Source organism: Mizuhopecten yessoensis, unplaced genomic scaffold (genome assembly GCF_002113885.1).
Source record: "Mizuhopecten yessoensis strain PY_sf001 unplaced genomic scaffold, ASM211388v2 scaffold2911, whole genome shotgun sequence".
NCBI lineage: Eukaryota > Metazoa > Mollusca > Bivalvia > Pectinida > Pectinidae > Mizuhopecten > Mizuhopecten yessoensis.
This window is the reverse complement of record NW_018404781.1, coordinates 89,492-104,409: the sequence shown is the minus strand read 5'-3', so window position 1 is coordinate 104,409 and position 14,918 is coordinate 89,492. Positions and strand designations below refer to the sequence as shown.

Sequence of the window (14,918 nt, the reverse complement as noted above, 5' to 3'; positions counted from 1 at the left end):
ACAGAAAAAGAAGGATTTTAAAGAATTTGCTATGTTTCCCCTATTGGGCCCCCCCCCTCTGCCCCCAGGGGGGGGGGGGGCACACTCGCTGTTTATACGAAATTGAGTCCCTTTTGCCCAAGGATGCTCCAGACTAAATTAGGATAATATCCCTGAATCCCTATGGTAGAAGAAGGATTATAAAGGTTTTTAGCTCTATTTCCCCTATTGGGCCCCACCCCTCAGGACCCAGGCCCACCGTTTATACAAAATTGGTTCCCCTTTACACAAGGATGCTGCACACCAAATATGGACCAAATCCTTTCATTCCTACAGAAGAAGAAGGATTTTAAAGAATTTGCTATGTTTCTCCTATTGGGCCCCGCCCCTCAGGACCCAGGGGGCCAGGCCCACCGTTTATACAAAATTGGTTCCCCTTTACCCAAAAATGCTTCAGACCAAATATGGACCAAATCCTTTCATTCCTACAGAAGAAGGATTACAAAGAATTTGCTAAGGTTTCCCTATTGGGCCACGCCCCTCAGCGCCCAGGGGGACCAGACCCACTGTTTATACAAAATTTGTTCCCCTTCCCCCAAGGATGCTTCTGACCAAATTTCGTCAAAATCTGCTCAGTCGTTAATGACTAGAAGCGTTTTAAAGAAAAAGTTGACGGACGCTGTGGTATGGCATAAGCTCACCATGGTCCTTCGGACCAGGTGAGCTAAAAATAGCGATATCAAACCTTCACTATCGAAATCCAAGATGGCTGCCTGTCGGCCATGTTGTTTATCTGATCAGTCTCAAAAGTTGCCCTGCACAGCTAAGGACCAAGGAGAACCTACATATAAAATTTAAGAAAGATCCCTCAGGTACTTCTTGAGAAATACCAATAACAAGAATTGTTTAAGGACAGATGGACGGACCACGGATGCAGGGTGATTTGAATAGGCCACCATCAGATGATGGTGGGCTAAAAATCCTTGGTATGAAGTTAGTTCTATCAGCAAAAGTGAGGCATTCATAATTTGTTAAATAATCAAAACATGTAATCTACCAAAAATTCTCACGTCAGTCAGTTTCATGATTCTTAGGACTTTCTCTAAACAACACTGTTTTCCCATTTTCTGATCACATTTGTAATTATGCAACAAGGTTGAAAATCTTCTTGCATTAAAAGCATATAAGAATCGTATTTACTTTGGATAGAATTGTAACTGAGTGAGACTACAAGTTTGTCATTATACATGTACTTATAAAGGAATAACATATTTTGAGCTTTTGGATATATTTTCCCCTCGAGTTGGAATGGAAAGAAACATGTCTGACATGTGGTCATATATTCTTCATTTTATCTCATCCTTACAACAGTCATCTACAGCACAATCAGAACACAATTATTGACCTACCGTTACTCGACATGACATAAGACGGGAAATACTTTAGGCTAACAAAAAGGCAAACACATCAGTTTTAGAACAATCAAGAGTAAAGGCAGCTAGTAGCACTAACTCAGAATATTACTCATGGATTCGCATGCATTTTGAGTGTGGAATGAAAATATGAGGTGTGCATACATGCTTATGACACAGACACAAACAATCCATATTTATATACAAAATACACATTTTGTAAGGAGAATGTAAGCACAATCTTCCTCAAGATGCACATCAAATATATTCAACGGGGTATTTTCACCATTTCATTTTTGTCAACATTTCCATATATAGATACATGTACAAACATTATACCAGTAAATACAGTTGCACTAATTATCACGAGCAGGTCAAAACAAACACACCTTACACTTAAGTCTTAACCAGATAGTCCTACATCAGCAAAGAATATAACAAGGTACTGCAGTCAAAAATATAAAGATTATCACACTTACAGTATTTATTTCTCTCAGTCATACACTGGAGGGGCAGATCTACAGTATTTACTTCTCTCAGTCATACACTGGAGGGGCAGATCTACAGTATTAACTTCTCTCAATCATACACTGGAGGGGCAGATCTACAGTATTAACTTCTCTCAGTCATACACTGGAGGGGCAGATCTACAGTATTAACTTCTCTCAGTCATACACTGGAGGGGCAGATCTACAGTATTAACTTCTCTCAGTCATACACTGGAGGGGCAGATCTACAGTATTAACTTCTCTCAGTCATACACTGGAGGGGCAGATCTACAGTATTAACTTCTCTCAGTCATACACTGGAGGGGCAGATCTACAGTATTAACTTCTCTCAGTCATACACTGGAGGGGCAGATCTACAGTATTAACTTCTCTCAGTCATACACTGGAGGGGCAGATCTACAGTATTAACTTCTCTCAGTCATACACTGGAGGGGCAGATCTACAGTATTAACTTCTCTCAGTCATACACTGGAGGGGCAGATCTACAGTATTAACTTCTCTCAGTCATACACTGGAGGGGCAGATCTACAGTATTAACTTCTCTCAGTCATACACTGGAGGGGCAGATCTACAGTATTAACTTCTCTCAGTCATACACTGGAGGGGCAGATCTACAGTATTAACTTCTCTCAGTCATACACTGGAGGGGCAGATCTACAGTATTAACTTCTCTCAGTCATACACTGGAGGGGCAGATCTACAGTATTAACTTCTCTCAGTCATACACTGGAGGGGCAGATCTACAGTATTAACTTCTCTCAGTCATACACTGGAGGGGCAGATCTACAGTATTAACTTCTCTCAGTCATACACTGGAGGGGCAGATCTACAGTATTAACTTCTCTCAGTCATACACTGGAGGGGCAGATCTACAGTATTAACTTCTCTCAGTCATACACTGGAGGGGCAGATCTACAGTATTAACTTCTCTCAGTCATACACTGGAGGGGCAGATCTACAGTATTAACTTCTCTCAGTCATACACTGGAGGGGCAGATCTACAGTATTAACTTCTCTCAGTCATACACTGGAGGGGCAGATCTACAGTATTAACTTCTCTCAGTCATACACTGGAGGGGCAGATCTACAGTATTAACTTCTCTCAGTCATACACTGGAGGGGCAGATCTACAGTATTAACTTCTCTCAATCATACACTGGAGGGGCAGATCTACAGTATTAACTTCTCTCAATCATACACTGGAGGGGCAGATCTACAGTATTAACTTCTCTCAGTCATACACTGGAGGGGCAAAGCTTGGGGTAGGGGATCCAGATTTCCCCCTATGTTAAACCTTTGAATTTAAAAAAATAAAAAAATAAAAAAAATAATAGCAATGCCTGTCTGATTATAAATGATAAGCTGTGACACATTTATTGATTTCCATAAATGTATGTTTAAGTGAAGTATCCTCACGATACTTGACAAGTAAAAGGAAATATCTCCTCCCTTCTCGACCCATCCCCAACAGTCACCATCTAGTTCCTAAATCATACACAGTCATGCTGAACAAAACATCTTCCCTCTCCGTTCTGGATGAGCTCCCGCAAGGTCACCATCTAATTCCTTAAAACATACACAGTCATGCTAAACACAAACACCCTCTCCCCTCGTCCCAAATCATACATGGTCGTGTTGGCACACAAAATCTCCCCCATACTATTTCCTTTCTGGAACACCTGATCAGTCACCATTTAATTTACAGTCATGTAGACCACAAAATCTATCATCTATCATTTTCTCAGCAAATGAGAATTCCCTGAATCAGATGTTATTGCATCGTCAGTTTTGGTTTTGAAACACACAGCCACCTGACTATACTATTACGTCAAACATTGTCTATACACCAGTCAAATGCGTTGGTGAACATTTTAAACCATGGTGTTACATCCATTGTGGTTCTTAATTCAGCTGGCATCCATGGACACTGCCACGGCAAAAAGCATCGTTCAGGGTGGGGCATGATACCCAGGTGTCGCCCGTCCTCCGAGCACAGAGCCCCTACCCCATCTTGTGAACCATTAGGGTTCATTGGGTACACTGTAGTCGGCTCTCCCAAGTCATCGACATAACGGACAGGGATCAGCTGCTTGGTTACCAGATCTTGGTAGATTCTCTGGTCTTTGAACACCATTCGTCCTAATTAAAATAAGAGTTTAATATTGACACAATGGCCATAACCACAAGAGTTGTAAATACAGTATGCAAACTTATTTTTACAGAATTCTTAACTAAGTGCTAAAATTGATTACATTCACGTACAAATTGATATAAAGTGCTAATATATTGACGAAGAAAGATGACATCATCTTCATTAAGGAAACAATAATGTGTATAACAGCAGTGTTGTCACCTTCACAATGTATTATAATACTGCACTCCTTTGTGATTGCATTACTCTTTGTAATACTTATCACTTCTGCAGTTTTAATATATCATGCATTGGAAAAGTTGGGCTTAATTGCCTTTGTATTTTAGTAATTACTAAAAATAGATCTAGACTTACCTTCCCCGTGGGCGCTCCACATGCCAAATGTAGTGCCCTCCATACCCTTAGTCATGATGGCCGGACTGTCGTAGACCTTCACTGTAGAGAAACGGCACTCAAACCTGTTAGATAAGTTGTGGTCCAGCAGCACTCCCTGACCAACACCACTGTTACTGTTTTCTGTAATCCAAAAACAAAACTGCTCGTAAATCACAAATTAACAGGTATTGACAGTCCTTGTACTTTCAGCACCTGAATTATTAACCAAATATGAATGGTACCCAGATGTTTTATATAATAAAAACATGATGAACTATCCAGTTTTGCTGTGAATATATCAAAGACTATGTTCAAAATACTTATGTAAGATATTCAATAGTATAGCATTTTGACAACCAATCACTGATAAATAGCACTAAAACATAGGCCGGGTTACTCGACATATCTACAATATACCATTTGGAATGCAACATACTTTCAGTTACTTTGGTAAACAATGCATCACAAATGATACAAATCCCTTCGCATTTACACATTGTGACATATGTGAGAGGAAATAAAGTAGTGACATTTTAATGCAGTAACCTGAAACACGAAATTGTTCAATACATTGCCATACCAAACACTAGTATCAACTTAAATAAAATTCTGTTGAGGGATGAAGTTGATAGAGCGATGACAGAGTTTTCACAGATAAATGACGTATTCTCGGTAAAGCACTCCGGAGTTGTCTTACCTTTCTGGTCATCATCAGAGGCTACCCAGCCTAGAAGTGCCATCAGCTGACAGCCATTACATACTCCCAGACTGAAGGTGTCCTCTCGCTCCTTGAACTTAGCAAACTGTCGCTGTACGGACTTGTTGAACAAGGCTGTTGCTGCCCAACCTACAAGAGTAGCAGGTTGTATGTAAAGGAAGATCTTCACCACATGTTGACAGCTAGAAACTACTGTTAACTTACAGACACAAGAAAGAAAAAAAGCTTGTCAAGAACAGTCAAAGGAAGGAAATGGCCTGCCGTTAATGGGGTTTTCTGACCGAATTTTCACAGAAATACGAATTTTCTATCGAGTGACACTTAAACCTACATTGTTTGCATAAATAGAAAAAAAAATTGTGTTAAAACTTTAGAAAATGTAAATGTAAAATCTCTCTCCAAAAATCCAGTACATTTCCTGTTTAAACAGTTTTAGAACATGACAGCAAATGTATCAGTACCAAGATTATAAAGAGTTTCAACATCATTAGTTCTATGTACACCAAGTGCTCTACACGGACCTTCCCTGGCCTCTCTCTCTAGAGGCTCACTTTCCTGAACTTCGTCCTCTAACTCTCAACTCCAAAACTCCCTATAAAATTTTCTCCAAGTACTTTTAGCAAACAATGGAACATTAACTATTCATGAGCATTTACCTTCTATTCTACATGTGTTATGAGGCATATGCAGTGAATAAAAGTAATTTTCTCCTATAAAAACAAATATTTGTATAGAATTTGACCTCAATTAACCTTTTGATTCAAGTGTTGCTCTCTATGGATAACTAATACTTGACAATACATATCATCAGCCCATTATGTTACACTTTATACATGTTTTAAATTACGTATTATATCTAGAAACAAGTGGCCCATGGGCCTTAACAGTCACCTGAGTCCTACAGTATTAATTTTTGTTGTTGAAATATGAAGTGGAGATAATGATGTCAATCATCCCTACCAAAATTTGAGTAAAAAAAAGTTAACTATAACTTTAAATTAAGTTTGTCAGGACAATGAGTTGATCATTCCAAGACCAAGTTTCAGTTAATTCAACCTATTAGAACTTGATTTTAAGTTTTAAATAGTTTTTTTCCAAAATGGCAGCCATGGCGACAGTATTGTATTTTTGATGGACCTGAAAAAAAACATTTTGCCAGGACCACAAATTGATCATTCCTACCAAGTTTCAGTTCAAATGGGCAAAGTAGAATTTGACTTTAAGTTTGAAATAGTTTTTTAAACTGGTGGCCATATTGGATTTCTGATTGAATCTGAAAAATAACAACACTTTGTCAGGACCGTGAGTTGATCATTCCTACCAAGTTTCAATTAAATCGGCCCAGTTGAACTTGACTGTAAGTTTGTAATAGTTTTTCAAAATGGCTACCGTGGTGGCCATATTGGATTTCTGATCGACCCGAAAAAATAACAACACTTTGTCAGGACCACAAGTTGATCATTCCTACCAAGTTTCAGTTCAAATGGGCCAAGTAGAATTTGACTATAAGTTAGAAATGGTTTTTTAAACTGGTGGCCATATTGGATTTCTGATTGACCCGAAAAATAACAACACTTTGTCAGGACCGTGAGTTGATCATTCCTACCAAGTTTCAATTAAATCGGCCCAGTTGAACTTGACTTTAAGTTTGTAATAGTTTTTCAAAATGGCTACCGTGGTGGCCATATTGGATTTCTGATTGACCCGAAAAAATAACAACACTTTGTCAGGACCACAAGTTGATCATTCCTACCAAGTTTCAGTTAAATCAGCCCAGCAGAACTTGACTTTAAGTTTGAAATAGTTTTTCAAAATGGCTAAAGCTCAGGTGACCTAAAAATATTGAGAATTTATCCTCAGTCAATATCAATGTGTTTGGTTGCATATATAGACAGTTTCAAGCATTGAAATGGTTTTTTTTTCATCAACTTATAGAAGTGTTTTTTTTAACAAATTATAAACCTTTAGCAGATCCACAAACATCAGCATAGCTGAAGCCGCCGACAAACACAAGGCCCTGGAACTTGTCTAGGGTGATCGCCTCAGAACATAGATCCTGCATGTTGATATCCCAGACCTCGTGAAAGCCTGCCATTTGTAGAACGACAGCCATTTCACGGTCACTGTTACTGCCCTCCTCTCTCAGGACAGCCACTCTCACTGGCGTCTTTACTACAAAGTACAATTGTATAGACATTCTAATCACGGTCACTGTTACTGCCCTCCTCTCAGGACAGCCACTCTCACTGGCGTCTTTACTACCAAGTACACTTGTATAGACATTCTAATCATGGTCACTGTTACTGCCCTCCTCTCTCAGGACAGCCACTCTCACTGGCATCTTTACTACAAAGAACAATTGTATAGACATTCTAATCACGGTCACTGTTACTGCCCTCCTCTCTCAGGACAGCCAGTCCCTGACGTCTTTACTACCAAGTACAATTTTATAGACATTCTAATCACGGTCACTGTTACTGCCCTCCTCTGACAGGACAGCCACTGTCACTGGCGTCTTTACTACCAAGTACACTTGTATAGACATTCTAATCACGGTCACTGTTACTGCCCTCCTCTCTCAGGACAGCCACTCTCACTGGCGTCTTTACTACAAAGTACAATTTTATAGACATTCTAATCATGGTCACTGTTACTGCCCTCCTCTCTCAGAACAGCCACTGTCACTGGCGTCTTTACTACCAAGTACACTTGTATAGACATTCTAATCACGGTCACTGTTACTGCCCTCCTCTCTCAGAACAGCCACTCTCACTGGCGTCTTTACTACAAAGAACAATTGTATAGACATTCTAATCACGGTCACTGTTACTGCCCTCCTCTCAGGACAGCCACTCTCACTGGCGTCTTTACTACCAAGTACACTTGTATAGACATTCTAATCATGGTCACTGTTACTGCCCTCCTCTCTCAGGACAGCCACTCTCACTGGCCTCTTTACTACCAAGTACAATTGTATAGACATTCTAATCATGGTCACTTTCAAACAAGTACAAAGCAGGAGTGATGAATGAGTGATTCCTTGAGAATTGGTCTTAATGTTATTCTGCTTCTTAGAAAATAATCAGCAAAATTAAAGTAAGTGCTTTTAACTCAACTGGATCTTTATCAGAATATTATTAAGATAATTTTTTGTCAATTTTCAGTACTATATGTTGTAATGCATGTACATGTATCACTACCGAAGTACAGTTTCTTTTTGTTCTTAATTTTTCTAAAACAAAGAATTAAATACAAAAGAAAGGTTTTTTATAACTTCTGTTTTTTAACAAAAATATCTTTGCCACAGAAATTCAATCCCCAGGCTCTTGATTTTAAACAAGGGAGCTTATCCCCTGTTATACGGTCATGATATTTATATGTCAACACTTTTCAACAACATTCCTGAAAATAATTTCAAAATGTTTGCACTCCCTAAAATGCACCACAACATATTGTCTTCGTAAGAATGAAGAGAAAACAGCATTAATTTGACAGGACAGTAAGATTTCGAGGACCTGTATACATGTGATGAAAAGTGATGGAACTCCACGTTATTTGTAAATATATGTCACATTTTCTATTTTTTCTGATTTTTCAAATTTGATCAAGTTATATGAAGATAATTAAGATTGTGAATCTGTGATTGTGATTGTTAATTTTTTAAATAGATATTTGAAAGAAATGGTTATTGATGTTACAATCTAAAACAGAGAAATGGTTACAATCTAAAACAGAGAAATGGTTATGTCTCAACCTGAAACAATCAATTCAAACAAACTATAAACAATAATGAAACACGATTTGTTACTTCCTACCCAATGTTAGAGGTGAACACAGTGCTGGTGCTGGATCATACATACTTGTGTCTCTACCTTTACGTGATAAGGACACTATATCACACTCAAACGCTACATGGTAGTGAGGTCCCTCCCTCTCAGAGAGCCCCTTCTGTTCCTGGTCCACACACTGGGCTGAAGTCTGTCGACGCTCCAACTGGAAACTTGTTTCCTCCCAAACATCACGCAGGGCAGGCATTGTCTCCACCAACACTGGGTCGCCATTTATACACAAGCGGATCTACAAAAACAGAAAGTGACTAATGCCAAAATATGAATGGGATTTGGGGGAAAATAGGAAAATTTCATGTCTAATGCAAATGCTACTATATCTCATTTTATACAGATAGAGTCTAGGTATGTATGCACCAACTGCACAATAAGGTCATTTAGTAAGTAAAACTGTAATGCAGTTTGAGACAGGAAGGAAAATTCAGAGAAGTGATACAGGTTAGTGATACAGGTTAGAAGAGGAACGTAGAAGAACATTTATGGGGCTTGTTACCCCAGACAATGTTTTAACTAAGCCTACATATTCTAAACACTTGTAGGACCTCTTACCAAACACAATGCCTGATGGTAAGAAGCCCTGAACACAGTGTGAACAGGTAAACTATCAAGGTATGTGTTTAGATTTGTATCCCTAACACAGATTCCCGAGTAGGAAACCTGGTATTTATTTTACCGTTGGTGATTGATTACGTCTGTTACGTGTTTAGGGCAATGTACTAAATTGTTGAGATGAGAGGTTACCAATGTTGCAATTCTTTTTGACAAACCATTTGATTTACCTTGGTAGTCAACAACAAGAAGTGATGGATAGTCTTGTTGCAGTAATCATTATTAAGGTACACAATGAACATCAAATAAAAATGTCAGATAAAGATATTACTTTTGGCACGTCCTTCTTTCTGCTAAGTGAATGACCAATCAAATAGCATGGAACATTGTATGCTGAATACGCTTCAAGGACTTCCTGTTGATATTTCTCCTGTACTTCTAATACGAGGCCAAGCTCCTCCGCAAATAATACATCGATATTGGATACTCCTAAAAAAACACAAAAATTGTTATTGAATTGCAGCTAAGGAAGACAATCACTTGTACTAACAGTCACTCTCTGGGGTGGCAAAAGTGGTTAAGGCGTCTGACATTCTGCTACCACTAGCCCTCCACCACTGGGTTGCGAGTTCCAGACCTACGTGGGGCAGTTGCCAGGTACTGGCCGTAGGTTGGTGGTTTTTCTCCAGGAACTCCGGCTTTCCTCCACCACCAAAACCTGGCATGTCCTTAAACGACCATAGCTATTAAGGTGGCTCCACACTTTCGCAATTAACCAGCAAAATTTGTTGAAACTTTCATATAATGGTTATGCAACTATGTAGAGTTAATTTTATGAAAATCTAAACATTCCGATAGTTTGGGGAATTTTTTGGAAAAAATACCAAAAAATTGAATTTTCGCCACTTTTAATATTTTCCGGGTTTTTTTTGTGTGTGGCATTGTTCGGAACAATAAAAACAATAAAAAAAATGAAAAGAAGCATTTATAATTAATCCTACAAATATTTTATTTATCGCAAAATATGTAACACATGTTACACAAAGTGTTTTTTATTGAATTTGAACGGATAAAAGTGATTATCTACAAGCTAAAAGCAAACAGGACACACATATCTATACATATAGAGTGGGAAATTGAACAAAATATACACAATGGCTTTATAATTAATTTATTTTACATTTTACAATCACTTTGATCCGGGTGAGAGTTATCTTCCTTGAAAAAAATCGGAACTTTTTGCAGAGGGATGACATTTACACAATGACAGTTGTCTCTGTTTACATATAACAAATGATGGAAATAAATCAAAAATATGATATCAAAATTATCAATTTATTGTTCTTTAATGGAACCAAATTACCCTCAGTCATGTACACTTTGGACATCATTCCACAGTCCGCTAACTCACGGTATATTTATAATTACATGTCAGGTACATATGTGACCAGAGGCTATCGCATGGTATGCCGTTCTCACGTGCCCTCACACATGCATTTCATAGGTATCTTGATATTTTACAAAACATTATTTTCACAGAGTAAGTAGACTACATTTGTAAACACGATTTAATCGACAGAGCGAAACTCCCTCAGCTTATGAACTCGTGTAAGCACGTGATATGCACATATGAGGTTGGTACGTCCGCATTCCATGTGTTTCCTATATGACCTTCTTGAGGTCGTCTGGTCTCATGTCACTGTCTTCCCGTGAGTCTGTTTATGTCAATGAATTGGAAAGCTTTATTCCTGAAGTACGTGTGATTATACATTTCCCGGTAAAATCTCGATATCGGGTGTTGACATATCATCGGCACGCACGTGTACTATTGTTTACCAGGGGCCTGTTCGTTTATGCGGAACAACCGGTTTGACCGTTTATAAATGTAACAATTCCGGGTATAAATCCTGGCGGACCTACAAATGTGTATGCAAGACTTGCAAGGCTTTCTCAAGGCTCGCCTGAAAGCAGCATCAGATAACTAGGTCTTACCTTATTTAATAAACGAACAACAGTGGTCCGATCGGTTTGACCGTTTAAACGCAAACGGCCCAGGTGTTACTATAATTTGCACTACGATATTGAATACCCGATACGCAAAACGGAAATGACGACACGGTGTACATGCACATTTCGATCAAGATAATTGAGTCCGAGCTGTACTTTTTCCGGAAGTACGTCACGAAAATGGACGCTGATGACGATGTGTCGAGCCACCTTAATAGGACGTGAAACACAAACAAACCAAACCAAACTATTACAGTCTAATACAAAATACATGAATTGATATCTAGTAGCTAGGCATGTGCATGCATTTTACATACATGCATGGTAACATATCAAATAGCATTCGATTTAAACTGTATTGGTACCAAAACAGACCAAATTTAATCTAAAGGTAAAATAAGCAAACAAGAGCTTTCCAACATCTGCACTCCTGTTCTGAAGTGAATACAACACAATTTGGTCATTATGAGCTTGTTTCAAAAAGCATCCCTCTGTTATGAGATCGACTCAAGTGGCATTGAGTTTGGAGATATATTTCGTTAAAGATTTTTGAAATATGCTCTGAAAATATGCAGGTATATGTAAGATTTCATATTTGGAGAAATTAGCCTGCAGAATGATTTTGAATAGATCTAGCTAGTGGATTTTTACACCGCTGATGTATATGTACCAAAATGTAAATATTTTAGGTATATTTTGTATGACAACTCAAAATTTCTTGAGAATTGAAACTAGATGAAAATACTCCTTTGCAGTGTAACAGACTCATGTATGACATTTAAAGATCAAGATTTGTAACAGCCTATTTAGATATGCTCCAGAAAAGCAAATATACACCAAAACATATATTCAGGTGTTGTTCCTATGACAACACCTGCTGTGCTGTTATGGACTTTATTTGAAATATGCTCCAGAAATTATTCTGGATGGACAGACACAGGGACTTTGTTTGCATATGCCCCACCAACTGCATCAAGTACTGGGTAAACAAGTTTTTCGAGTTTTACAGCGAATTTTGGGAGAGTTATCTCCCTTAGACTGCTGACCGCATCAAGAACATCACTGTGACATCTAGGCATGGTCTCTTTACATCAACCTGGAAACAAGTAAGTGATTTTCCTCCACCTTCTAACCAATATTGGGACCTAAGAGCTGTTCTCCATTCTATGTAGAGACGGTGTGGTACAGCCCACACCACGCATATCTACAGTCTGACGGCCTGTCCTAACCTATACTGTGTGATACATGTATTATAACAGATAAGGTCAAATGATGCATGGAAATACGTCTGATAGCATAAATACATAAAGATACTAAAACACTGTGTAGGCAGTGGCTGATATGAAAAAATATCTTTCCATAACAAGAACATGGAAGAATGCCTAAACCACAGGAACACAATATAGTGTCAGGTTATCTTTTATCAGCTTTATACTTTTCCTTCTAGCACACAGATACATTTGTAACCTACCAACATACATATGTATGCATATTCGGAAAGTGGTATATAGTGATTGTTAGAGGTAATTCCATACCTGCTTTCTCCGATACATACCTGAATCAGAAACTGGTACATCACAGTTTAGACCACAGTTGCCAGCAAATGCCATTTCAAGGAGACAGGTGACCAATCCACCATCACTGACATCGTGTCCACTGACGATCTTACGCTCTGAAAATCACACGATAAAACTAATACCAACAGAGAAGTTCTACAAACTAAATATCTGGTCATTCATTTTAATCTAATCGAAAGGAGTAGTTTACTTTCCAGCATTTTCCTGTTTGAAAAGTGCTTTGCAAACCCCAAGTAAGAATTTACAAGGTTCTATAGCAAGTATCTTTAAACCACATATGTCTCACAGACTTCTCATTTCAGTATTGAACATTTCAATTTGGAATAATGTGGTTTACAATAGTCAGGAGTTTGTTCCTGCCGGAGTATTATACCTTTTAGGAGCTTTTGTGTTATATCAAACACCTGACACATGACCTGTGGCCGTTCTAAATCGGGTGTGGTATCTCCTATTTGCTGGTAACACTGAGCCAGAGCCGAGCCTCCCAGTCGATGTTTCCCTCCACTGATGTCCACATACAACAGGGTTCCTGTAACAAAACACGATATTAGGGTTATTGTCAATTGGAATATATGCATGGTGTAGTTTAAAATTTGTGTTATAAGCAGGAAAAAAACTGTGGTGATTGAGTCACAAAACAGTGAATCTCCCCATCCCTACATACTTACATCTGTGAAATGTCTTAAGTCTAATTATAACGCAAATCCAGAGACTAAAGTTAAATTGAAGCGCAACTTGCATCACATGAATTATAAAATGTTACATTTTACGCAAAAAAAAAAAGAAATATTATAGAAGTCTGACATGTGCACATTTTCATGTAACACTACATTATGATTAAAATGTTAACTTTTAAGATTTTTTAAATACCATATATTTCAATAATACAAATAGAATTCGTTGTTTTGGAGTAACAATCCACCAACCTTTGCCCTGTGGACATTTGAGATCTGGTGTGACAGTGGCTGTGATATCTGGACAGCCACAGTACATGGAAATAACCAGCGTTCCTAAAGTAGAAAACCAAACATCATACTCCCTATGTCACAAATATAACAGGCAATACCACACAAGTGTTAAATAAATCAATTTCATCATTTTTTTGCCATTAAACAGACAATGTAATGATGTTTAATAAGCACCCTCTAACAAAGGCTTATTCCTGTTGTCTTGTAAAGTGGTCTGGGCTCACCACATAACTGATCTTGCAGTCAACACATCTGACTTCAAAGTCAATGCCTCAAACCTCATTAAATAGCAACAGTGGCTGGTTAGATGTGATAAATTGTGATGTACCTGGGGCCTTGACAGTCTGGCCCTCCACGCGGGCAGCCATGCTGAGCGAGTCCTTGCCCCCGTCGATTGCGACACCCAGGTCTTTCATCACATCACACATGGCACGACAGGCATCAAACAGTGCTTTCCCCTCCCCGGGGAGCTTGGCTGGCCACATCCAGTTACCGCTCACCTTAATGTCCTATAACGGAACAGTAAATGGGACTATGTACAGGTAATGTTGTCCTCTATTACAATTTAACTATCTTAAATTCTCATTAGCTTCAAATAATGTAATATATACAATAAATACATGCTTCTATGTGCAGCATGACTGTATTTAATAAATAAAGATTAAGAAATAACCATCCTAAAACAGTGACTTCTGTTTAAACTCATCTTTTTTTTGTGGGCATGATGAGTAGTCACAAGGCAATCTATATTTACTGCACAATACAGTCCCTTATCTAGATCAAAGGCGATTAACAATACATAAATATATCTACTAGTTAAACTA

At 38.4% G+C, this 14,918-nt stretch overlaps 2 protein-coding genes across 5 annotated transcripts in view; both read right to left on the bottom strand.

Moving 5' to 3' along the window:
* Positions 1-895: 895 nt before the first annotated feature.
* Positions 896-7,369, bottom strand: LOC110446649 (phosphoribosylformylglycinamidine synthase-like). The gene is made up of 4 exons (XM_021491907.1): positions 7,108-7,369; positions 5,125-5,274; positions 4,407-4,568; positions 896-4,039 (listed from the first exon to the last, which is right to left on the bottom strand). Exons 1-4 carry the CDS (start codon positions 7,340-7,342, stop codon positions 3,729-3,731), a joined length of 858 nt encoding a protein of 285 aa, XP_021347582.1. The 5' UTR covers positions 7,343-7,369; the 3' UTR covers positions 896-3,728.
* Positions 7,370-7,372: 3 nt separating this feature from the next.
* Positions 7,373-14,918, bottom strand: part of LOC110446648 (phosphoribosylformylglycinamidine synthase-like) — a 32,051-nt gene continuing 24,505 nt past the window's right edge. For 2 of the 4 annotated variants that reach the window (XM_021491905.1, XM_021491903.1), the window contains exons 16-22: positions 14,423-14,603; positions 14,053-14,136; positions 13,500-13,655; positions 13,105-13,221; positions 9,874-10,031; positions 9,006-9,222; positions 7,373-7,753 (exon numbers count right to left, since the gene is read on the bottom strand). In XM_021491905.1, the coding sequence (XP_021347580.1) occupies positions 7,692-7,753; positions 9,006-9,222; positions 9,874-10,031; positions 13,105-13,221; positions 13,500-13,655; positions 14,053-14,136; positions 14,423-14,603 (975 nt within the window). In that variant the 3' untranslated portion in view covers positions 7,373-7,691. Of the gene's footprint in view, positions 7,930-9,005; positions 9,223-9,873; positions 10,032-13,104; positions 13,222-13,499; positions 13,656-14,052; positions 14,137-14,422; positions 14,604-14,918 lie in introns of all 4 variants that reach the window. The other 2 variants (XM_021491904.1, XM_021491906.1) reach the window with 2 other exon arrangements.

What these genes read in the sequence shown, in the direction of transcription:
- LOC110446649 (XM_021491907.1), bottom strand. Translation starts at nt 7,342, where the DNA reads ATGTCTATACAATTGTACTTTGTAGTAAAGACGCCAGTGAGAGTGGCT. An exon ending in CTCTGATGATGACCAGAAAG is followed by an intron (nt 4,569 to 5,124) that starts GTAAGACAACTC and finishes TTTGGATTACAG; the next exon opens with AAAACAGTAACAGTGGTGTT. An exon ending in GTGGAGCGCCCACGGGGAAG is followed by an intron (nt 4,040 to 4,406) that starts GTAAGTCTAGAT and finishes TATTTTAATTAG; the next exon opens with GACGAATGGTGTTCAAAGAC.